Here is a 25,270-nt window from a genome sequence, read left to right as displayed (position 1 = left end):
TATGGCCAGCATATCATGAATGCTTTAGCTGAGATTCACGCATTGAAGGGGATTGGACTAGATGAGCCTTTGTGTACCTTCCAACTGTACAGTTCTTTGATTCTATGTCTTATCCCCCTCATAAATTTGTCAAATTCCCTTTTAAATCACTCTCAATTTATGCCCATCACCGTATCTTGTGGAAGCAAATCCCAAATTAATTTTAGAGATTGTAATGCAATATTACCAATACTACAACTCTCCTTAAAATTTATTTTTCTTGGTTAAGAAAATTGCTTAGCCCTAGTGAATATAAGTAGGCCTGAAGTGCTTTGAAGGGGCCGTGACTCACCATGATAATGATAAGGTAAGAGTGCAAGAGCCTCTTCAATCCTCCTTGCCCTCAGCCAGTAATGTAGCAGCAGCAGCAGCAGCTGTTCTTAGCTTCAGCTTGTCAGTCAGTTTGTTTATCCTGCTTATGACCCCATTTCTTGATTCCTACCCCCAATTACTTGTACAGTGGTACCTCGGGTTAAGAACTTAATTCATTCCGGAGGTCCATTCTTAACCTGAGGTACCATTTTAGCTAATGGGGCCTCCTGCTGCCACTGCGCCACCACCACACAATTTCTGTTCTCACCCTGAAGTAAAGTTCTTAACCTGAGGTATTATTTATGGGTTAGTGGAGTCTGTCTTCTGAAGCGTCTGTAACCTGAAGCATCTGTAACCCAAGGTACCACTGTATATGCTTTATAATACAGTATATGCTGTGTGTTGTATAAAGGACATGCTGTAGAAAATGCAGTATTTTGGACTAGGGGTGGACTTTGGTAATACGTGGGACCTCGGGTTACAAACGCTTTGGGTTACAGACTCTGCTAACCCGGAAGTAGTACCGCAGGTTAAGAACTTTACCTCAGGATGAGAACAGAAATCCCGTGTTGGTGGCACAGCAGCAGCAGGAGGCCCCATTAGCTAAAAAAGTGGTACCTCAGGTTAAGAACAGTTTAAAGGTTAAGAAAGGACCTCCAGAATGAATTAAGTTTGTAACCAGAGGTACCACTGTATGGCACCATGAGTAAAGACAAAATTTGGTGCCCTTCCAGATCTCCATATAAATATAGGCTTCTTGCTGCTGTTGTTGTTTTGTGCCCCCTTGGCTCAGCACTCTGTGCAGGGGAGCACTGCCTTAAATCCAGTGTTGAGTTTGGCATATTAAGAACTTGAATTAATTGAACCTAGAGCTATGGGTCCTTATCTGACCTTAAGAGAGCACAGTTGGTTGAGCTAGTGCTTCAACTTTTGACCCACCCCTGTATTTTCTACAGAAGGTGCACTTTTGTTAAGACTAGTAACTCCAATAATAAGTATAATAAGATCAGAGGTAAACACACAATGTGGCCAGTTCAGAAAAAGAAGCAGATCTCTGTTTTTATAACTCGCTTTCTGATCCATTTTTTATGATTATAATAAACAGATACATAAGTAAATAAATGACCCATGTGTTCTTGTTTGGATTAATGCAAATGACTACTCACGCAGCGTTTTAAAGCAATTCTGTTTCTGTGTTTTTAGATAGAGCTACTAATGATGTCAATCATAAATGACTACATTTCCAAGAGACCAACAAAAGCTGTTTGTTGGGGGGTTGGGGTGCAGAGGAGGTTTGAGAGTAAAATGGAGCTACAAGTCCATGTCCTGTGACAGGGAGAATGTATAAATGTTTAATAAAGTTTGCTGTGGATGAGATCTATTAATAAGCTTGAGTGGCCAGAGGGACAGGTATTGTGTTCGTTACTATAGCATCACCTCGCACAGGATCTGTGTGAGAGAGACGGCGGAAGAAAGCTGGGAGAGAGGATGAGCAAGTTATAGTGTGTTTCAGTCGGGTGCACCAGCTGAAGCACCAGGTCCAGCGTTTCTAACCTCCAGGTGTAGCCCTTTGTTCTTTAATGATGATCAGCCACGGAGCAACAATAGATGAAAAACAGAGCCACTACAATTCTGCTTGAGCTATTGGCAGTTCTGAGAAGACTCTGCTGAAATTTTCACTCTGACGGATATTTTGGAGTATTAACATTGTGTGGATCATCCAGTCGTCGTACCAGGGATAACAGGAAAAAAAAAATAGAGGAAAGCACTGAGGCAGGCTACTAAAGTCTGGGGGAAACTGGCGATGACAGCCAACAAAATGTTACATTAAAGGATTTATTTAAGGAAGACAAGATGCCTTTTGAAGTGTTTAACTCATTAAGGGAGAGGTTTTTAAAGCCTGGGAAAGAAGAGGTGAAGAATACTGTGAGTGATTCACTGGGACACTTCCAAAGGTAAAAACTTAATGTAAACTTCAAAAATGTAAGCAAATAAAGTTTAGGTTTAAATTTGGAAAGGAAATTTGTAAGCATAATTGAATAAGCAGCATATACAAAGAACTGTACCTTAGTAACAAAGTAATGGGATAAAACACACACACACGACCCCACTATAAAATATGAGCTGCTAAAATATGAAATAATTGCAAAATAGGCCTAGTGTTAAGCATTTTAAATATTGTTGATAAAACTTAGACAAAGCTGATTTAATGCTAAATAATATCCAGAAAGAGAACCAAAGGAAAATAAAATATCAATAAAAAGAACTGAAATAAAAGAAACATATACTGAAAATAAATGTGAAAATTTCATGCGATTTTATATCTATACCATGTATCTAAATTTATATCCATGTCGTGTTTTAGAAACATAGAGGTGAAACATAGAGCACAATTCAAAAATTGTTGCTTGTGTAAAACTGAAATTGCAAAAGTGACCATGAATCTGATTAAACTCTTTGATCTTCTGATGCATGCAGCTAGATAGTCCAACTTTACTTGATTTTGTCAGTACAGGTGTACTTAGGATCGTAACCAGCATCAATTTAAATGCAAGCTTTTTAGCTGAACTGGATTTTGTCTGTTTGTTTATAATATGCTTGGATATGTTAAAAATTGGCAGCCATTTAAAAGTTTATAAGAGAAAAACCATAGGGGTGAAAGTGCAGAAATTCACAATATTCACATTGTTTCAAATACATGAATTTCCTGAGGGGCGGCTGTTTCAGTTTGTCACAGTAAAAACAACAGAGTGTTGTGCCACTTTAAAGACTAACAAGTTTATCATTAATCTTCCAAAAAATTTAAAGATTCAGACAGTTAGACTTTTATTTTACCAGCCAAATAATGAACTGTTGTATTGTCATGGGGAACATATCATTTTTGCAAAACAGCACAATTATTTGTTAATAATAAAGATTCTCTTTATGTATTTATTTATGTCATTTCTATGCTATCCCCAAGCAATAAAGTCTCTGGGCAGCTTCCAATATTTTACAAAACCACTAACAGGACTCACTTTGTGTGTGTGTGTGTGTGTGTGTGTGTGTACACACACACACACACACACACACACACACACACATTATAATATACTATTATATTATCATTTATGTAGCTTGCAATGCTATCTAGGTTGCAAACCTGAGATGAAGCATCACTAAAGACAACAGATCTACTTCTGAGGAAACATGCATTGGTTCATGCTGCTCATATATAATGACTTACTCATACTTTCTGAATGTACAGATATAGGACTTGCAGTTTTCTGTTTCGTCCTGGGTAGCCAACTTGTCGCATATCTTACTTTCTTGTAAACTATTTTAAAAGAGCCAAACAACCCACCATCTGTAGATATATAATAAACTGCAATATCATTTTTGAATTTTATTACATGCAAAGCTTTAAGCAAATAATCCTTTAAGAGATGCCTCTTCTCAGATAATATATTTCTGTGACATGTTAGGACAGGTAGATGAAAATTTCAGATTGAAAGATGAAATAAGGAGCATTTATCATTCAAAATCATGCTTTGATCTGGTTAAGGTGTTTGTCTTTTAAAATAAGACCTGTTAAACTATAAAGACATCATAAGCAGTTAAAGATATTAATACAGTATATGCTATTAAATGTAAAAAATGCTAGAGTTCCTAGGATTATTTTGAAGCTTTCCCAGTTTTTCTTCATAAATATTGTTAGGAAGATATGTTATGAGGAAGATATTTTTTCATTGGCCAAGGACATTTGGTCAATATACCTTCATACACCTACAGGTTTCCTTCATACACCTACCAATATACCTTCATACACCTACAGGTTTCCTGCTTTATCATATTACATGTTGACGTCAAAAGTGAGCTGACATCAACAGTGAGCTGACAGTAAATTAATATATATCTATGAATTATTGACAAAGGTATTTCCAGTAGGTAGAATGAGTAGGTCATACTCTGGCTATTTTGATACCCTTGAAAAATATTTAAATGGTGCTCAGCTCTGCACTGGTTCATTTATTGCTTTGAAGGTATAAAGTAACTCATTGTATGGTTTTCAAACTTCTGCTCCATTTCCAGTCAGCCAGAAAACCTGTTTTTGGGTCTCTCTTCTATAACCCTTGCACCAGTAAACCCATCTATTCCATGTACTTTTAAGTCCCAGTAGATTCTTGCTGCTTAGGCCCTCTCATTGTCTCTGCCTCAAGCACTGCTCCCTATATTGCATCAAACCCATATATTTTCTTTAATGCTCTAATTTCTGTGTAGTAAAACAAGAAGCATCAAAGCAACCTAGAAAGGAAAAGTCACTCCCGTATGCTGCAACAAAACTGGTCCCATAAAGTGCTGCTCTAGTCACCTAGGATCAACGGAGTGCAAGACTGGCCCTGCAGAAAATGTTTAATTTGAATTCAATAATAATGAGGCAGATTGTTTTGGTTGACAATTGTGCATTTAATAGTTTGAAATTATTTAAAGAAGTATTGTATTTTATGACTGCATTAAAATCCTTATAGCTCTAATCAGAATTAGTCAACATGGTGCCCTCCAGATGTTTTTGACTGCACTTTCCATTATATCTGATCATTAGCAATGCTGGTTAGTACTGATGAGCATCCAGCAACATCTGGAAGGCAGCATAGTGGCTACCCCGGGAGGGATCAAACAGAGTCTCCACAGGCAACCAAGAGTGAAGGCAAAGTATACTCAAACCCATCCATGGTAGAGAAAACCCATCAGAAGACAGTAAAAAAGTGAGAGAGAAGTGCATCTTTGGAGAAGATAGGTGCTTAGCGCTTGCCATTTGAGTATCATGCATGGGGGGGAGGCATAAATTAAAAAGGACCCTCCTCATGAGCCCCTGGTAGACAAGAGAGAAGCATCATGTTGTGTATTGGAAGGTGATTAAGATGTCTTGTCCCTTTCCTAGAGCAAGACAACTTTAGCACCACAATTTGGTTTTGTGAGTTAACTCAGATGGGTACATGTTTTACACATTTTTAACTGCTGGACAAGAAATCACCATGTTTTCAGCTAGACTGAGTACTGGTCCCTGAATCTGAAAAACACATTCAGGTTACCTCCTGAAAAGTCTCATTTAATGACATTAGAAAACATGGGTTACGCTCTGTATAGAGCTTCCCAAACTGCTATGCCTAGAAACAATGCAATGTTGGTATTTTACATGGATTAGATACCATCTTGTCCTTTGCCTCAGGAACAAAATATCTTGGGCCAGCCCTGAAAAGGTATGTATACACATGGTCGTGGTGGGTGGTTTGTATACAGTGTGATAAGAGGGAAATATAACGCAGAAAGTATGCACAAGTACAATTATGATATTTACAGTGGCCATTCAAAAAGTTGTTGATAAGAACACAACTTGCTGCTCTGGAAATTGTAGGTGGGTGGCTCATTTGATCTGGGAGGGGGTTTCAGCCCCCTCAGAAGCCATTAGGGCCTCCAAAGTCAATGAAGCCATCTTCAGTCCCTTCTGGACTGCACTCCTTCTAAATGTTCAGGTTTGCCATATAGGGGTGTTATTAGATCTGGCCTTGTCTTTGGAGGTTATGCTGCTTCTCTTCACATCCCTTTTACCTTCTGCATTGTGTCATATTTATATTATGTCATATTATAAGACTGAAAGAATGTGAACAAAGTATTTTCTACTGGTGACCTTGTTCCTGGAAGAGGTCATGGAAAGGAGTAAGTGGTTATTTGAAGAAGGGCTTCATGAATTGTTAAACCACTTTGGCAACAAGGTATAGCCCCTGCAAGTCCACAGTTCTTTTTCCCAGAGACATCTCACACCAAACATGCCTCTCAGTTGCAGCTGTGGTGGCAAAGGCATGTCTAGCTCAATAAATGCAAGACCAGTGTAGCAAGATAAGAAAAGTTCTGAATTACTGCAGGAAAGGAGCAAACAGGAGGTGGTAAACATCACTTGAGAGTTCCAGAAAGCTCAAGGATAGCCCAGATGGCAATCTAAACATCCCTGTCAGTTCTTCTCACTTGACCTAACTGCTATTGCTTACAGAATTAATTATGAGAAGGCAATTATTCCAGTCAAGATGAAGAAGAATGTATCTGAACAGATAAACTGATTTGAACCTAATTAGGAGAAACCCTCTATGGCCAAGAGCACTGTGGTTTGTGACAGATGTTCAGCTATTGCCATGCCAGGCAAACTTTTTCATCTGATTTCTGATGCCAGGTGCATCAGAAGTCTATGAGCCTGCATAATGCTGTCAGAATGGTGGACCCAACGTTCTCTTGAAACCATGGGTAATATTCAATTGGGCTGGTGCAGAAACAAAATGGACTTCTGCTCATGCAGCTGGGCTTCTGGTGCAACTTGAAAGCTGCTTTGGAGGGCTGGAGGACACCTCTGGAACAGGTTTGTCAGTGGGGCAGGAAGAGGAGGAACCGCAAGGGAAAGAAGAGAAAGAGGAACTACTGCACAAATTGAAGTCTATCTGTTTATGCACCAACACAATGGATGTCATCAAATCCCTTTGGAAATAAAGCAGGCCAAAAGGGAGTGGCTGTAGCATATTTGAAGGTTAGATTGCAGGTCCTCATAACAGAAACAACTAAACACACAGAACTTGCTGGATTGTGTCTCATTGTTTTAATAGCTGCCTATGCATATATATAGAGAGGGGGGGGGATGCAGGTGGCGCTGTGGGTTAAACCACAGAGCTTAGGGCTTGCTGATCAGAAGGTCGGCAGTTTGAATCCCCGTAACAGGGTGAGCTCCTGTTGCTTGGTCCCTGCTCCTGCCAACCTAGCAGTTCGAAAGCACAAAATGCAAGTAGATAAATAGGGAAGGTAAACAGTGTTTCCGTGCACTGCTCTGGTTCACCAGAAGCGGCTTAGTCATGCTGGCCACATGACCTGGAAGCTGTACGCCGGCTCCTTCGGCCAATAAAGCGAGATGAGCGCCACAACCCCAGAGTCGTCCGCGACTGAACCTAATGGTCAGGGGTCCCTTTACCCTTTACCTTTATGCATACACACACACACACACACACACACACACATTGCTGTTAGCCGTCTTGAATTTATTAAATGAAATGCAGGAAAGAATGCGTGTTTCTTTATTTGAAAGAAATGTTTCAAATAAATTAATACAGACTTAGCTTTTTCTGAGGCATAAAAGCTCCTTTGGGAGCGGGGACGGACGGACCCGTTCTTTTAAAAAGCAGACCATTTTTTATTTCCAAAGTAGGTTTGCAAAGTTTCTTACACACACTTCCCAAGTTCCCAACCATCAGCTGATTGCCATCCACTTGGGAAATGCTGGAATCAGTACAGCCTTTGGTCCAAGCCCTGCCTTTACCTGTCTCTCATGTGATGTCACAAATGATATCAGGTGTAGAGCAAGTGGGAATGGCTTGTCCAAAACAGCTGCACAAGCAAAATGGGAAAGTCTAATTTGGCCTATGGGTTGGATGTTTTTCATCCATAGTTACCATGATGTGTGAATGGGCCTGAGACAAACCTGACAGCTGCCCCAGTATTTCTCTGAAATCTTCAAGGCCTTATGCAAAAACCCCAGCTGCTTTCTTTCACATGCTCCGGTTACAATTAATTGGGAACAGCTAACATGGGAATGTAATTGTAGCAGCTAATCAGCGTATTACTTCAACTACACATCAACAGCTTGTCCTAAGAACATCTTTTTACTTTTACTTTTTTTAACTTCTTCAGAAAAATTGATGGAACCAACCAAGAAGAAGATAACATTGAACTGAATGAAGAAGGAAGGCCTGTGCAGGCAGTGAGAAAACCTTTATTTGACTGCTATTGCTGTGGACTTCCCAAACGTTACATCATTGCCATCATGAGTGGCTTGGGGTTTTGCATTTCTTTTGGAATTCGATGCAATCTTGGTGTTGCCATAGTTGAAATGGTTAACAACAGCACAATCTATGTCAATGGAAAGCCAGAGATTGAGGTGAGTAGGGACATATGTTATTTGATACAGAGAAATGACATCCCCATTTAGCTGGGAAGACTATGTAAGAAGTCCGTATGCCAGATCAGATGTTTGAAAGATGATAGCTAAGTGCTTTCATTTTTGTATGGGTATTCAGATAGTAAAGGGCTCGTCCATGCTTCTGCTTGTCTTCTACCTAGAAAGCATGGGTCGGAGAGGTTTTGCCTTTGCCTCATGGCTTTCCCCTGGAAAACCCACACTTTAGTCCTAAATAGGAACAAATATGCAATATCTGGAAATATCCAATTACCAATTGTTCTAATTCAGTACCAAAGAGTTGAATAATAGGTGAGGGTGCTATCCTAGGCACACTTACATAGAAGTAAGTGCCACTGAACACAGTGGGACCTACTTCCAAGTAAAGAACTATATGACTGTAATATAAATATGATAATTATAGGGCCCACAATTCTAGGTGGCAGAGTTGTGGAACAAGCAACCCATTTTAAACCAGCTTGCCTGTTCAGGTAGATGATCCACCCTTGTTAAAACTTTTAAAATAGCTAAGATTTTGCTTTTCTCTTCTGTCTCCAATCTATGGTTGTGGTCAGTAAAGTATTTCACATGGTATGCCTCAAATAAACAAAAGCAAATCTTGTTAAATGGGACTTGTATTGTGCATTTAATGATATCTTTCTAAATGAAAAAAACTTTAGAAGGAAAATTATATAGTGGCCCTTATAATATTTGATAATTTAACTGCACCTCAACTAACTGATGAAAAGGCAGTTGCAAAGTGACACAGACAAGGTAATTTTCATAGCTTTTGGCAAGACAAAATTCCACAAATTTTGGTTCAGCGCTCTGCATGATATTGCAACTCCAAAGTGAGTGCAGGCAATCATGTGACAAAATGTATCTTCTAAACATTGGTGTGCAAATTTCATATGTATATGTCTTATTTGTAGAAAGCACAATTCAACTGGGATCCAGAAACAGTAGGACTTATTCATGGCTCATTTTTCTGGGGTTACATTGTAACACAAATTCCAGGAGGCTTCATTGCAAATAAACTAGCAGCTAACAGGTATGATAAGATAATATGATGTAATAAAGTAATTACTACAATTTTATATGTTATCTAATGCTGTATTTTTAAAAACCAAGTTATATTTCATGAACTCCACAGTAGTTTTAGCAACTGGGAACTGCTTTGTGAACTTACACAATGAATGTGATGATGATACTATCTGTGACATTAAAAGGCAGAAGTAAACTAGTTACTATTTAATTTTAATGATTGTGTCTAAGATGAAGGTATTCTGCTCCTTGTGTAATAAGCCCTGGATGTCAACTTAATAAAAGGAAAGCCATTTCAATTGCTCATCTCACTAGAGAACATAATTCTAGATACCCAGTAATCTGTACAAATAAAACGGTCTACATTTTCCTACTGTTAATCTTATCAAAATAAAAAGATACAAACTCATCCACAGAGGGGTAGAATGACTTGGGGGCTGTATTTATGTATGGCCATTTGTGGAGCAGAGTTGTACTGTATATATCTAATCAGATTCCCACTGTCCAGCACTCAATTTTGGCCATTGCTCAGGATGAATCCTGAACCCAGTAAGGCTAGATACTGGCTGTTGGAATATCTTGTGACCAAGATATGTAGTTGGCACTGAATCACCTATGCCACTTTGCCAACCTGCTGTCTTCCAGATGTTTTGGACTACAATCCCCATCCACCTGCACTGGCTGGTGATAATGGGAGTTGTAGTCCAAAACACTAGGAAGGCAGTTGGTTGGCAAAAGCTAATCTATCCTATGTACTCATTGAACAAAGCACAACTGAACAGTAGCAGTTGGCAAGGGTGTCAATGTCTGTCATAGGCAGCGTCTTTGCAGCTTATTGGGAGGGTGAGGTGGCAGTGAGGTTGTCATGGTTCAAACACACCAGCAGAGCCAATCCAGCCATGCCTATGCACTGTGCTGACCTTATCCTCTAGCCGTACCCCTGGTAAGCCTCAGCAACAGGAGATCAGGCCACCAAGTATTGCAACTCAAAAATAATATTCTAAGAACAACTTGGCTTCAGGTTAAAAACCTTATTTTGTCTTATGGCAATTGCAAAAGGTTAAGAATCTATTTCAAATCATAGTTTAGTATACATTCTGCAAGGCATTTAATTGTCTGGTATTTGGTAATAAAAGGACGAGGAATGTGACACACGTGAATATTGTCTTTCAAGAACAGAGTCTTGTTGATCAACATCATACATAATTTAAGAACAGATTTCATGCTGGCAACTTCTCATCATTTCTGGATGGTCGAAAGCCACCTCATGAACAAATTAAAAGTTGCTTTTTTAGGGTGATTCCCCACACTATTTGATTCCTACATGGAAGGCATTTTTATGTAGGAATTAATATGTAAACTGTGTGAAGATGGTTAAGTGCAATTTCAGTGGGTCTACTCTGAACAAAACTTGAATGTCACTCATTGTGTTTTCTTCTGCATGTACAAGGAAGATATGGCCAAATAAAATCCAATCCAAAATAATTGCAATAATAGCCTTTTTCGTATTTAATATTCCAAAACTTAACAGTAATAATTTTGTACAGAAAATAACTTGCCTTCTACACCCTTTCACAAGCCATAACGAAATAAATTAATCCTGCTGAAAACTCCGTATTCAGTGAGTAATAGTTAAAAAGATCATAGATGTTGAAACATCTTTTGTTGATGAGTTGGTGTAATCTTATTCCTTAAGAATTCTAGCTGCATTTTATGCAACATTGCTTTTGAAAAAAACATCAGTGTGGCTTGCTGACACCTCACAACACTAAAGCACATGCCCAGTTTCCTGTGAATTCGCAGATAGTTCATTTTTTGTGAGATTATGGTTTTTGCACTCATTTTAAGAAAACAGGAAGCTGCCATTTTAGGTCAGACTCTTTGTCCATTTATCCCAGCATTTTCTACTGACTGGCTGACAGTGGGGTCTCTAGTACTTTAGACATAGGCCTTTCCTGTCACCTGCTAACCCATCCTTGAGATTTCCTGGGATTTAAACTTGAATATTGAGCATGCAAACCAGCCCCCGTGTACTTTATTGCTGAGACACAGTGAAGAGCCATCTACAAAGTCTTCTGAAGAGCTTGACATGTTCAGGTTTTAGAACAAGATTATTTAATTCTGAAGTTTGCCAGATTAATATGTTGAACTAATCACAAAATTTTACCCACCATAAGAATGTGGATCAATGCAAGATGAGTCTTATTCAAATGCAAGTCAAGTAACTCAGATGTGTCCATGTAAAAAATTGGCAAAGTCATCCAGGGTCACTGTTTCTGAACATCAGGTCTAAAAGAGGAGAATTTCCCCAGAAAGCTTATGAACATAATTCACATATTATATAATTGTGTTGATATAAATCAAGTGATAATTTATGGGCAGGGTCTTCACCCAGACACAGAGAAATCACAAAAGGCTGACTGTAATCCCCCTTCTTTTAGTTTCTGATGGATGACATGGTTTAGCTATGCACCTCTTAAGACTTTATAGCATTAACAGCTGTTTAGATTGTTATATATGTACAATATGAAGTATTATCTCTCTATAAGATAATAGGGGGAAAACATTGTTCTTTCTTTACAGGGTATTTGGAGCAGCTATTTTCCTAACTTCCATGCTAAATATGTTCATTCCTGCAGCTGCCAGAGTACATTATGGTTGTGTTTTGTTTGTAAGAATTTTGCAAGGTCTTGTGGAGGTAGGTATCCAATATATTTGTCTAAGATATTTCTTAAGGGCATATGAAGAGCCAAGATAGATCAGGCCAAAGGTTCATCTCGTTCAGTATCTTAATCTCACAGTGGCTAACCAAATGCCTAGGAGAAGCCTACAACCAGGGCGTGAGGGCAACAACCCTTGCCCCACATGTTTCACAGCAACTGGTACTCAGAGGCATAGTGTCTGCAATACTGAAGATGGCACACAGCCATAATGACTAGTAGCCATTGATAGGCTTATCAGTGAATTTATCCAGCCCTCCCTTGGAAGCCCTTTAAAGATCGGTGGCCATCGCTATCCTATGGCAGCAAATTTCATAGTGTAACCATGCTCTCTGTGAAGCGTATGACAAAAGTACTTTCTTTTGTCTTTCCTGAATCTTCCAATGCTCAGCTTCATTAGATGTCCCAACTTGTAGTATAGGAGATGGAGAAAAACCTTTCTCTAAACACGCTTACATGTCATGCACCATTTTGTACACCTTTATAATGCCCCGATCACTTCCCTCCCCCAATTAAGAAGTCCCCAATCTTGTGACCTTTTCTCACAGGCGAATTGCCCCAGTCACTGCATCATTTTGGTTACCCTTTTCAGGTATAGCAAACAGAACTGGATGCAGCGTTCCAAATACAGTCACATCAGAGATTTGTATGAAGTCACACTGAAGGTTGACTAATTTAGAATGGTTCACAATAGTTTTTAAAGTTTCTGTATGGTAGGTTGTACTATGCAATCCTCTACATGTCTACTTATAAGTAAGTCCCAGTTGAGCACAGTGCAGCTTGTTCCTTACAAAGGGTGTATTGGGTTGAATTAGTACTTGACACCAATGTGGTGTAATCATTATATAGCAGACATTCAACATTACCACAAGTGGACACTATTTCAAAGTCCTGTTAGCTGCTGGAATACTGAGGGAAGATTGATTTTGTGGTGGCACCTACCTTGCGAAAATGGTTATATGAGAACCAAACTATATTTGATGTTCAGTGCCACACTATGCACAAAACTTTAACAGTACTCAAACATAGCTATCCAGTGAAACCTGCACTTCTTCAAATTTTAGGTGGTTAAACTGAGAATGTTCCCACTCCACCAAACCCAGGGCTGGATTAAGACCTTTAGAGGTTCTAAACACTTAAAAGATTTTGGTGCCCCCCATATATCTCTAATTCAAAATATAAACAGTAATAAACCATAAAATAACATTTTATTTTTCAAAATGAAACAAAACCTACAGTAAAATGGAAAATGTTTATTTTTGTATACTTCCACTTTATACCTGAAAAAATTATCCTACTTTTCTAACAGCAAATCAGATTCTCAAAACTACAGTGGTACCTCAAGTTAAGTACTTAATTCGTTCCGGAGGTCTGTTCTTAACCTGAAACTGTTCTTAACCTGAAGCACCACTTTAGCTAATGGGGCCTCCTGCTGCTGCCGTGCCACCAGAGCACAATTTCTGTTCTCATCCTGAAGCAAAGTTCTTAACCTGAAGCACTATTTCTGGGTTAGCGGAGTCTGTAACCTGAAGCGTATGTAACCCGAGGTACTATTGTAATGTTATGTAACGCATCTGCTTCTATACTTAGTTGAGATAAAGCATCCAGCCTGACTTGTTGCATAGTTGTCCTGTTGGGATTATTAATATACTTCAAATGAGAAAATGAACACTCAGCTGAGGAATTTGTGATAGTTAATGTTAAAAATCTGCCAATGGAAAATTTATGTGGTGCCCCCTTTCCCTTGATGCCCTAAGCATGTGCTTATTTTGCTTAATGGTAATCCAGCCCTGGCCAAACCTCTTGATTCTGCTTCACTGTAGTGTGGAGTCCCCTGCTTACTAAGATGCAAGTCCTTTTGTGTGAAGTCGGGCTTATTTTATTGTGTATGCATAGAATTACAGTCGTACCTTGGATCCCAAATGCCCTGGAACTCAGACGTTTTGGCTCCTGAACGCCACAAACCCGGAAGTGATTGTTCTGGTTTGTGACCGTTCTTTTGGAAGCCAAATGTCCGACAGGGCTTCCGTGGCTTCCGATTCGCTGCAGGAACTTCTTGCAGCCAATCAGAAGCCACACTTTGGTTTTCGAACATTTTGGAATCAAACAGACTTCCAGAACGGATTCCATTCGACTTCCAAGGTACAACTGTACTGCTGTAAAAGAGAGAAAAAAATAGTTAGTTGAAGAGGATAAATACTGTGTATACAAGTGATGGAATTAAATTGAAATTGAATGCTGTTTTATCTGATACGTTTGCCAGGGGGTGACCTACCCAGCGTGTCATGGAATGTGGAGTAAATGGGCACCTCCACTTGAAAGAAGTAGACTAGCAACCACATCTTTCTGTGGTAAGTTTTCATATACATTTTTGAGAGAAAGTTTGTGTGTACTGTGACTTTAAAGAAAACATAACATTAATTATAAATAATAGGGTCTCAGGTAACCCCTCATTTGAGGGCTTCTGACTGTTTCCATTTCAGGGGTTGAAGGGCATAATCTAGTTCCCTGGAGGAGATCTCTTAATATCCCAAGAATGCATAACCTGTCATCAGTTTCTTTCAAAATGGAGTCAAGGGTAAAAGTCATCTGCCATATCTCATTCAAGGGGAATTGTTCCCATTCCCCCTTTCAATTTTGGAAAAAAAAGAGAAGTATATCTTAGTTCTTCTCTCTCCATTTAAATTCCTCTAATTTTTTACCTTTCCACATTTCTTTGCTAATTCAGATTTTTGCTGGCCTGTTTACCGCTCACCCACATACTTAATTTTCAGACATTATTTTTCTGCTCTGTCTTTTTCTAGTGGCTCCCCATTTGTGGAATGCTCTCCCCAGCGAGGGTCACCTGGCAACTTTGTTACGTAGCTTTAACTGCTAGGCAAAATAAATAAATCCTCTTCTTCCAGACCTCAGGCTAATTAAACAAACTATGGCCTTTTAAACAGTATTATTATTACTTTGCTTGTTGCTGTGTATTTATGTTGTTATGTATTTTTGTGCTCTTACATTGTAAACCACCCTGTGAGCCTCAGATGAAGGGTGGTATAGAAATTTAATAGATAATAATCTGTCTCTCAGCTCTGGTCTTCTCACTTATACCTCTCTCTGTCTCTTTTGGCATTATCCTGCTAGAATAATTCATTCCCCCTCAGTGTCTGAACTGCTTCCCTCTTTTAAGTTCCAGTTTGTTTGCATACAGTGTGAATATTTGACTGAGTGTGCAGATATAGTAAGCTAAAATCTATTTCTTTCATTAGGCAACTTGCTGTGTTTGATTTAGTTAATGCTTGAAAAAAAGTGGTCGGAAAATACCTTTTAGGTTATACTACACACATCAAGCATGAATAATCACAAGTTAAACGAGTTCGGTAATGAATTATTCCAAGGGCAGCTCCTAGTGAGGTGTTCTCAACATGCCCAACAGTGGTTCATATGTAGGTTAACTCTTCATTAACAAAGTATGAAGCAATGTCAATTGAGGAAAAGAAGAACACCTGAGTCTGTTCATCCCTTGGAATAATTCATTAGCAACACTAGTAAAGGCCAAACTAGAATTTCATGGCTTGTCTATATGAGTTCTCAATATGATTGAAATAACATGTGTTTTTTTAAACCATTCATCACTGGCATCTTATAATCACAAAGTCTATTAAATCATACTCCTTAGAATTGTTTTTTCCTGACTTCTTACATTATACAGTACATTTAGAAACATCTCCCCAAAGGGCTTCTTTCCCTTTAAGACCTCTCAGGATGACATTCCACAAGTGTAAGTTCTCTTCCCATAGTGCTACAGCAATGAGCTGTACCTGCTGAGTGCTGCTAACCTTCTTAAAGGGAGAGAATCTTTTATTTCTGTTATGTCAGTCATGGCGAAACTTGGTCCTCCAGCTGTTTTTGGGACTACAATTCCCACCATCCCTGACCACTGGTCCTGTTAACTAGGCATGATGGGAGTTGTAGTCCCAAAACAGCTGGAGGGCCAAGTTTGGCCATCACTGTGATTACATGCACTGGCATGCACTGTTTAGGACGATTGTAAGTCTCTCCTTTTGTCAACTGGCTATGGTACAGTTTTTCAGCAGAAGACCCTGCTGCTGTGAGCTACCTGAATTAATAAATGATAATTAGTTGGAGGTGTTGGAACACAATTATTGACCTATATACACATGCCTTTTATCTGCAGGCTCCTATGCGGGGGCTGTGGTTGCTATGCCACTAGCTGGCGTATTGGTGCAGTACATAGGATGGTCATCTGTCTTTTATATATATGGTAAGTTGTCTAGTGGCAAAAATGAATGCAATTAAAACTGTACAATAAAGTTCTAAGCTATGTTAATATAGCTGTGCTCCAGACTTTTTTTGGCTCCTTTTTCTTTTTTTAAAGGGCTGGGGTTATTAGTTTAGCTTTATGCTGCATGGACTTTGAAGACATTCAAACTCAGGACGCAAGGGAGAAACGTGATAAGAGGAAGGCACGCTTGGCAAATCCACACCGTGATCAACTCCCGCCTGGAAACCAGTGTCCCCACTGTGGAAGGACGTGTGGGTCCAGAATTGGCCTCCACAGTCACTTACGGACTCATTGTTAAAACTGTGGTTATTGAAGACAATCTTACTCGGCTACAAGTGATCGCCAAAAAAGAAGAAGAAGATTATTGAAATAATATTGCTAGATGCCTTGACTCTTACATATTGTGCTCAACCTGAAGTAGTGTTGACCATTTCATGTTTCCTTGAATTCCTCTGCAGGAATGTTTGGGATTATCTGGTACATGTTCTGGCTGTTGCAGGCCTATGAGAGTCCAGCTGTTCACCCAACAATAACCACTGAGGAAAGAACTTACATAGAAACAAGTATAGGAGGAGCCAATCTTGTCAGTGCCAGTGTAAGTTAAAATACTGTAGTATTAATTTTATTTTTTGTTACATTTTCATCCCACCTTTCCTCCAAGGAGCTCAAGGTTGCGTACCTGGTTCTCCTCCTCTCCATTTTTATCCTCTCAACAATCCTGTAAGGTAGGTTAGGTTGACTGGCCTAAAGTCACTCTGTGAGTTTTATGGCTGAGTTGAGGCTCTGAACCCCTATCCTAGTCCCCCACTCTAAACACTACGCCATGCTGGCTGTAGTGCACCTTGTCATTTCTTAGCTGCTTAGTCTTGGCAGATGGTTCGTTCTTCAAAACTACTGTACAAACATTTTACAACCCTGCCTCCTAATTTTGTATGCAATTTCCCTGGTCATTGTTGCAAGTTCTAATGTCAGATTAACACCCCGCTCCTAAACTTTTACGGCCATGTGTCGTCACTGATATCATTGTAATGTCCCTATATCACGGATGTTGTGTCATATTTTATGCTGATATAGCTGATAATAAAACCTTGAAGCTTTTAGTGGTTCCCCCACCCCAAAATGGGCAATTCCAATTTTTTAAGCTACAGTATGTTTTCTTATAGAACCATAGTGCTACAAATGAAAAAAAAAATTACAATAATGTATGATTTTGCTGTTTTCTGGTGTGTGTACAAAGGGACTCTAAGAATGCTTAGACGTGTGGCATCACTTATTGTCAGCCTTCCAGTTTCTGGGCTCCGGCAATGCAAACACATCAAAAGCGGGTTTGGATAACACAAGTTCTGTAAATGTAATAGACTGGAGTACTTTCCCCCTATTTTAGTTTCAAAGCTTTTAGCATACAGTAGCTGACTATTCCTCACTTTTCTCATAACATGAAGGTCTGAAAACTTTTTTTTAATTGAATATCTCGGTATTAGGTATTACATGAGTATGTAAGTTTTACATTACTTATGAAAACCACTGCATAGTGTTTGCATTCTATTGCTGAATTCAGATGTTTTTCAATAAGGTTAAAGATGTAGTCCTAAATACACATACTAGTAAATGAGCCCCACCAGAACTGGCTCACCCAGTAGGGCAGAACCACAGCAGTCATCTCCCTGTAGTGGCAACAAGGTTGTGTTGCCTGGATGCATCAGTGGAACCAATACTGCATTCCTGCCAGTTCATTGGTGTAGCTCCCACGTTGCCCATCCCTCCAGTAAGTGGCAGTGATGCTGCTACTGGAAGAATATTGTTGTGGCTGTGCTCCACAAGGTGAACTACTACTGGGCCACAATGCACAGTGGAACTTTCTTAGTGAGTAAACACACATTAGGATTGTGTGGTACAATTGATATTAGAGGGGACTTTCTTATCAATATAGTTATATAACAGGTGTAACTGCTGCCACACTGCAGATGATTCTTCAAATTGGACATTCTCTCTTCTAGAGATTTAGTACGCCATGGAAACAGTTTTTCACTTCAATGCCGGTTTATGCAATCATCATGGCAAACTTTTGCAGAAGCTGGACTTTCTACTTACTGCTGATAAGTCAGCCTGCTTACTTTGAAGAGGTCTTTGGATTTGCAATAAGTAAGGTATGTGAATGAATCCAAAGTCTGGTGTTTTTTTTTAGGACTCTGATGATAAAAATGTGAGAGAGGAAAATATGAATCCCTGTGACCCACGTGTGTGGGGTAAATAACAAAAGAATCTGCTGGGTGCCTGGATTCAAAACATGGGGCATAACACACTCTCCAACAGTAGTGAGCCACCAGTAGCAGAGTTTAAACACACGAAAGTCAAGCAGCAGTGTAGTGTTAGGAATATTGGTAGTGAGACCCTTTTATCCCATTTAGTTGCATACAGTGGTTGCCCCTTTCTACCCTTCTTGCAACGAACTGCTAAGGCCACACACTGCTAAGTTAGTTAAAAATGCTTTACTTACAGATTCAAAGGTCAGATTTATGGATTTATCCAAGCAGCAGCAAGAAGAACACAGGCAGAATACTCTTGAGTAGAATAAACAGAAATATAGCTTCAAGCATGTGCTTTAAGTGCTTAGGCACATCTTTCTTGCTCAGTTACATGGCGCAGAGAGAGAAAGATCAGGAAGAGAAGGCTTCAGTTCATCCCTCATCAGAGAAGATGGGGCTAGGTTGACCGCTTCATGCATGCTAGTTTGACTGCAATTTCCCAGAAAAAAAACCGTAAGGTTGAGGATCCTTAGAAGTAGCCATGTGGGATTTCTCCATTTGTATCATTGTTTCATAATCTAGTAATATGGGTATCTCAGTAGAGTCCCAGCCAGGTACTGATTATATCCATCCATTCAAACTCAGCTTTAGCATGAAGTGCTCCCAGATCATTCACTGCACTGGTTTGATTGGATAAAGCAGACAAAACATGGGCACCATTGCATTCATATACATACAGTACACTTCCACAGAATTGTGTGTATTTACTTTCAGGTTGGCCTTTTGTCTGCTGTTCCACATATGGTCATGACCATTATTGTGCCCATTGGAGGGCAGCTGGCTGACCTTTTACGCAGCAGAAGAATTTTAAGCACAACTGCAGTAAGAAAAATAATGAACTGTGGAGGTATGGTTACGTTTTATAGATAGAATGTTTGAATTATATGTTACTACCTAACGTAGAAATGTGTGGTGTCCAGCTTAATGTGTGTAATTGTAGATCAGCTTTGGCACTTGCCAGTGTCAGTGTCTTGGAACAGATGAATTGGGTATTACTGCATGTGCCACATGGATGGGCATTTCCTGTTAAAGAACACTAGCCTTTCAGCGGCTTTCTTGGTTACTGATAGTGGATTGGAGAATGGGACTCATTTGCCCAACAAATTTACCACTATTAACTTTCCTTCTGCATAACTGGGTTGCATAAAGCAACACCATTACAGTGGTACCTTGGGTTAAGTACTTAATTCGTTCCAGAGATCCGTACTTAACCTGAAACTGTTCTTAACCTGAAGCACCACTTTAGCTAATGGGGCCTCCTGCTGCTGCCGCACCACCGGAGCACAATTTTTGTTCTCATCCTGAAGCAAAGTTCTTAACCTGAAGCACTGTTTCTGGGTTAGCGGAGTCTGTAACCTGAAGCGTATGTAACCTGAAGCGTATGTAACCCAAGGTACCACTGTACTGTTTTTGATTTATATACCTGGATCTGGTTGATGCAGCGCCCCAGAATATGTGAGATGTTAGTCTTGGTACCTACACCTTTTAGTAATTGATTGGACTGTTGCAATAGTGAAACAGGATCACGTCACTCTTCCAGAGGCTTGCTTCATACATCACAATAAGTAAAAATTCGAACCGCTGACCATGCGATCGGCAAGTCCTAGGCGCTGAGGTTTTACCCAATGGTCAAAAGAATGGGAAAAGGGAAGTTTTGTGAAGAGGGGGAAAGAGCTGATAAATACATAGATAAGTGCTAACGGTACAAATAAAAAGTGTGATTTTTCATTGAGTTACATAATATACTGGGACGTGGGTGGCGCTGTGGGTTAAACCACAGAGCCTAGGACTTGCCGATCAGAAGGTCGGCGGTTCGAATCCCCACGATGGGGTGAGCTCCCATTGTTTGGTCCCAGCTCCTGCCAACCTAGCAGTTCGAAAGCACGTCAAAGTTCAAGTAGATAAACAGCGGGAAGGTAAACAGCGTTTCCGTGCGCTGCTCTGGTCCACCAGAAGTGGCTTAGTCATGCTGGCCACATGACCCGGAAGCTGTACGCCGGCTCCCTCGGCCAATAAAGCGAGATGAGCGCTGCAACCCCAGAGTCGACCACGACTGGACCTAATGGTCAGGGGTCCCTTTACCTTTTTACATAGTATACTGTGAGTTTAGCAACAGAGAAGAGGGATCACAGTGAACAAATAACTCTTCTTCAGTATGCGTATGGGAACAGAATGTAATATACTGCATTTATCAGTGAATTGTTTTCCCCCTCTGTGTTATTTTCTGCAGGTTTTGGAATGGAAGCTACTTTACTTTTGGTAGTTGGCTTCTCTCACACAAGAGGTGTTGCAATCTCTTTCTTGGTTTTGGCAGTAGGCTTCAGTGGATTTGCTATTTCAGGTAAAATGAAAAATATTTTTGGTCTGCTCGAGGCATTTTCTCTATGACTGAAGAGAGTAGCCCTGCATTGTTGACTAATTTTCTGTGTTACAGGATTTAATGTCAACCATTTAGATATTGCGCCCCGGTATGCCAGCATCCTCATGGGCATCTCTAATGGAGTGGGGACACTGTCAGGAATGGTGTGCCCCCTCATCGTTGGTGCAATGACTAAACACAAGGTAAGATGTTTAGATTGTTTTCCCTGGAAATATGTTCAAATGCATTGCAGTCAATTATCACTGCAATATCACTATTGCAGTCAAGGATCGATACCCTTGCCTACTCCAAACCCTCCCCGGTCATTTTGAAAAATGTTATTGACATGTTTAAGGGCTGAGCCTTCACTTCAGTAGGTGTAATTTAGCATTAGTGAATACTTGACGTGCTGGTTGTTGAAAAAGGCTGAATAAAGGAAATATGCTTTTCTCTGATTTTTACTCATGTGCTCTGTTAAAATAGCCCAAGAGTAATATGGAAAATTCTATGAACTTTCCTGTGTTAGGCCTCTGTGGTAAAAGGTTACAATAGGGCATGTCAAGAAAGACTTGAGTTCCATGGGATCAGGTCCACACACCCCAGCAAAGGACTGACATCTATGCTCTGGGAGCCTGTGCCAGCATCGCTGCTGCCCCTTGCCCCAACTAGGTTTTCCTGCCAACATAAACCCTGTCCCAGGTCATGCCACAGCCTCCCATTTCTCACCCTGCATGGGCCTGGTACCGCTAGGAGCAGGGCCAGGTGGTTGCCATGTTATATAGTGGTACCTCGGGTTACAAACACCTTGGGTTACAAACACTTCAGGTTACAGACTCCGCTAATGCAGAAGTAGTATCTCAAGTTAAGAACTTTACCTCAGGATGAGAACAGAAATTGCATGGTGGCGGCACGGCGGCAGCGGGAGGCCCCATTAGCTAAAGTACCTCAGGTTAAGAATGGTTTCAGGTTAAGAACGGACCTCCGGAACAAGTTAAGTTCGTAACCAGAGGTACCACTGTATTTCCCAATAAGGACACCAGGGGTTGAATTTTGGAGCATATCACATGATAACTGTCCAAGCAACCACTCAGCTCACATTCCAACAGTCCCAGGGACACCAGGAATTCTGGTCCAGGGAAGGAGTGAGTCACTCATGGCCACAGAACTGCCACAATGCTAAAAAGGCCTATACCAGCACTCTTCTCACGAGTCCTGTGCTGAAAGCCCCACTCAAATCTAATCTTGGACCTGCACCAAATGCTTCTCTACCATTATAGCAATCCATATTTCTGTGAAATAAAGCAAGTTCTGCTGTGTATTTTGGTAATCCATAGTATCAGAAAAAATCATTCTTTCAAAATTCAGGTTAGAAAATAGAATGGATAACAGTCACTTCATTTCTCTAACTTCTGGCTTTATTTTGGATTCTTACTACCTGTTGTGAGTAACTTGTCCTATATCATTCTTCCAGACCCGCGAAGAATGGCAAAATGTCTTCCTAATAGCTGCCCTAGTTCACTATAGTGGAGTGATATTTTATGCCATCTTTGCTTCTGGTGAGAAGCAGGAATGGGCTGACCCAGAAAGCTTGAATGAAGAGAAATGTGGAATAATTGACCAAGATGAACTGGCTGAAGAGACTGATCTGAGCAATGAAACCTTCGTTAGCCCGAAGAAAACATATGGTGCTACTGTTCAAGATGACGAATGGCGAAGGAAAGCATTGCAAAAGCAAAAGGGAGTGGTGCAAGATGCAGAAGAAGAGACTTCGTGTCAGTATGAAAATGGGACTTATCAAGATTCATCATAAATCTAAGTGTATGATTTGTGTGATCATTACAATCGCTGTACGAAACAAAGCAGTATATTTATTTGGTTGGGTTCTTTTTGTAGATAATCATGCCAAATGGCTAGCTGTAAGATATTGTCATTTTCAACTTGTAGTACAGCAAAACTGGGTTCCCAGAAGTCCCTGTGGTAAACTTATGGATTTAGATCTCTGTGTAAAGGTCACAGTCCTTTACATCACATGAATTTTCACTAAAGGCAACAAAGTTCTGGATGTACCATGTCACCCTTTAGTAATATAATTATGTTATTGGCTCTTAACACCATGACTACCCAGTCCTTTAGCAGATTCCCCCCCCCCCCCGCTCTGCTCATCCCTTTCCGTATGCAACAGAGAATGTATTATGGCAGAGGAAAAAATGAAATGTTTAACCAAAAACTATATCATTGACAACGAAGGCAATTTATTAGAGACCGTTTTGGAAAACCCACTGGAGAGCCTATTTTACTTCTCAATTTTTAATTGCTGGCAGAGATAACATATGGATCCCCAAGACTGGGATTTATTTATTTATTAGCCTCTCCAAAATGTATATGTGTGTTATAAATGTTGATGTGTATTATGTCATTGATCCTCAGCAAAGGATGTACAGGTTTGCTTGTTTATTAAAATGGTCATACCCCATTTTTCTATAAAAAAAATGTCTCCAAGAGAGCTGGAAATATGAAATCAGATAAAACAATGTTTAAAACACAACTAAAGAATAAACAGGAAACAATACAACAGCAAGAACAATCTTTTCAATAACAGTCATTCCAAGCAATACTAAAACCCTGTTCAATTCAAAAGCCCTCTGGAATAAGTCATGGTTTTACTACATAGTGTAATTCAGAGGAGAGCAATGATGGGCCAGGCAGGTGCCATGACTGAAAAGGTCCTGCTGTGTATTCCCCCCCCCCCCACTTCAGATGGTGAAGGAATATATATCAATTCTTCATATCGGCAGAGGTGGTCCTTAACAGTCTGGGACCAGCTTATCTTTAGGTTCAGAAGGGCCAGCAATTGGCTCTACGAGGTGGAAGGGAAATAGACAATTTGGGAGCCAAATGCTGTTCTTTGCTTCTGAAATCTGCTGTTATATACTTGCTTGTAAACTAAAGGCCCAGGCTAATGGAAACTTGGAGTGGGGGCAGGGAACCCACTGAAATCCTTTTGTGCAATTCTTTTGTGCAAGAGAACAGTTGTCCTCTTTAACTCTTATTTATTTCAGTGTAGTTTGCATAGATGATGTTCGCTTTAGGCTGGGTCCTATGTATGTTATGCAATGTATTTTGAGGAAGCAAACATGTATTATTTAAAAGGGGATCTGCTGGTTATTAAAGTTCTTACAATAATATTTTTACACCAAGTAGTATGTTTGATATTACTGAAAGGCCTAAACGTTTTCCCACCAACTCTGACAGCCACATGGAAAGCATGCTGTATCACTTTCAAATCGCTACTGGCTTTTCCAAGGCTCTCAGTGTTTTCTGATTGAAGAATTTCAGTAAATGATGGATTCATTTGTTTTCATGTTATTACTCTCTCAGTAAAATTCAAGTGAAACCATTTTGTCACATTGTGATTCTTATTGACTCTGTCACGTTGCGCAGCTGTGACATTGTAACAGAAATAGTTAATCTGCAAGAAACTTGTAACAGCAGGAAGCAAGAGGAATCTTTCCATCCCATCGAAATGCTGCTACAATTCCTTCAAGGTTCTTAAGGTAAAGGTACCCCTGCCTATACGGGCCAGTCTTGCCAGACTCTAGGGTTGTGCGCTAATCTCACACTAGAGGCCGGGAGCCAGTGCTGTCCGCAGACACTTCCGGGTCACGTGGCCAGCGTGACGAAGCTGCTCTGGCGAGCCAGCGCAGCACACGGAAACGCCGTTTACCTTCCCGTTAGTAAGCGGTCCCTATTTATCTACTTGCACCCGGGGGTGCTTTCAAACTGCTAGGTTGGCAGGCGCTGGGACCGAGCAACGGGAGCGCACCCCGCCGCGGGGATTCGAACCGCTGACCATGCGATCGGCAACTCCTAGACGCTGAGGTTTTACCCAATGGTCAAATTAAGGGTGATTAAATCTGCCTATAACTTTAAATGTTGTTACATATATAAAGGTAAAGGGACCCCTGACCATTAGGTCCAGTCGTGGCTGACTCTGGGGTTGCGGCGCTCATCTCGCTTTATTGGCCGAGGGAGCCGGCGTACAGTTTCCGGGTCATGTGGCCAGCATGACTAAGCCGCTTCTGACGAACCAGAGCAGCACACGGAAATGCCGTTTACCTTCCCGCTGGAGCAGTACCTATTTATCTACTTGCACTTTGACGTGCTTTTGAACTGCTAGGTTGGCAGGAGCAGGGACCGAGCAACAGGAGCTCACCCCGTCGCGGGGAT

At 40.4% G+C, this 25,270-nt stretch overlaps 1 protein-coding gene across 1 annotated transcript; it reads left to right on the top strand.

Moving 5' to 3' along the window:
- Positions 1 to 1,631: 1,631 nt before the first annotated feature.
- Positions 1,632 to 24,391, top strand: SLC17A8 (solute carrier family 17 member 8). The gene is made up of 12 exons (XM_081024185.1): positions 1,632 to 2,306; positions 8,056 to 8,302; positions 9,253 to 9,371; positions 11,948 to 12,062; positions 14,348 to 14,435; positions 16,271 to 16,357; positions 16,837 to 16,973; positions 18,376 to 18,525; positions 19,399 to 19,531; positions 20,915 to 21,025; positions 21,119 to 21,246; positions 22,515 to 24,391. Exons 1-12 carry the CDS (start codon positions 2,206 to 2,208, stop codon positions 22,851 to 22,853), a joined length of 1,755 nt encoding a protein of 584 aa, XP_080880311.1. The 5' UTR covers positions 1,632 to 2,205; the 3' UTR covers positions 22,854 to 24,391.
- Positions 24,392 to 25,270: the final 879 nt, after the last annotated feature.

The sequence above is a fragment of the Podarcis pityusensis genome (genome assembly GCF_964106645.2).
Source record: "Podarcis pityusensis genome assembly, chromosome: 10".
NCBI classification, from domain to species: Eukaryota; Metazoa; Chordata; class Lepidosauria; order Squamata; family Lacertidae; genus Podarcis; species Podarcis pityusensis.
This window is presented reverse-complemented; position numbering and strand designations above follow the sequence as displayed.

Bases quoted from the DNA above. Each gene is read 5' to 3' on its own strand.
- SLC17A8 (XM_081024185.1), top strand. From the start codon at position 2,206: ATGCCTTTTGAAGTGTTTAACTCATTAAGGGAGAGGTTTTTAAAGCCT. The intron at 9,372-11,947 runs GTATGATAAGAT...CTTTCTTTACAG, and splicing joins AATAAACTAGCAGCTAACAG to GGTATTTGGAGCAGCTATTT. The intron at 18,526-19,398 runs GTATGTGAATGA...ATTTACTTTCAG, and splicing joins TTGGATTTGCAATAAGTAAG to GTTGGCCTTTTGTCTGCTGT.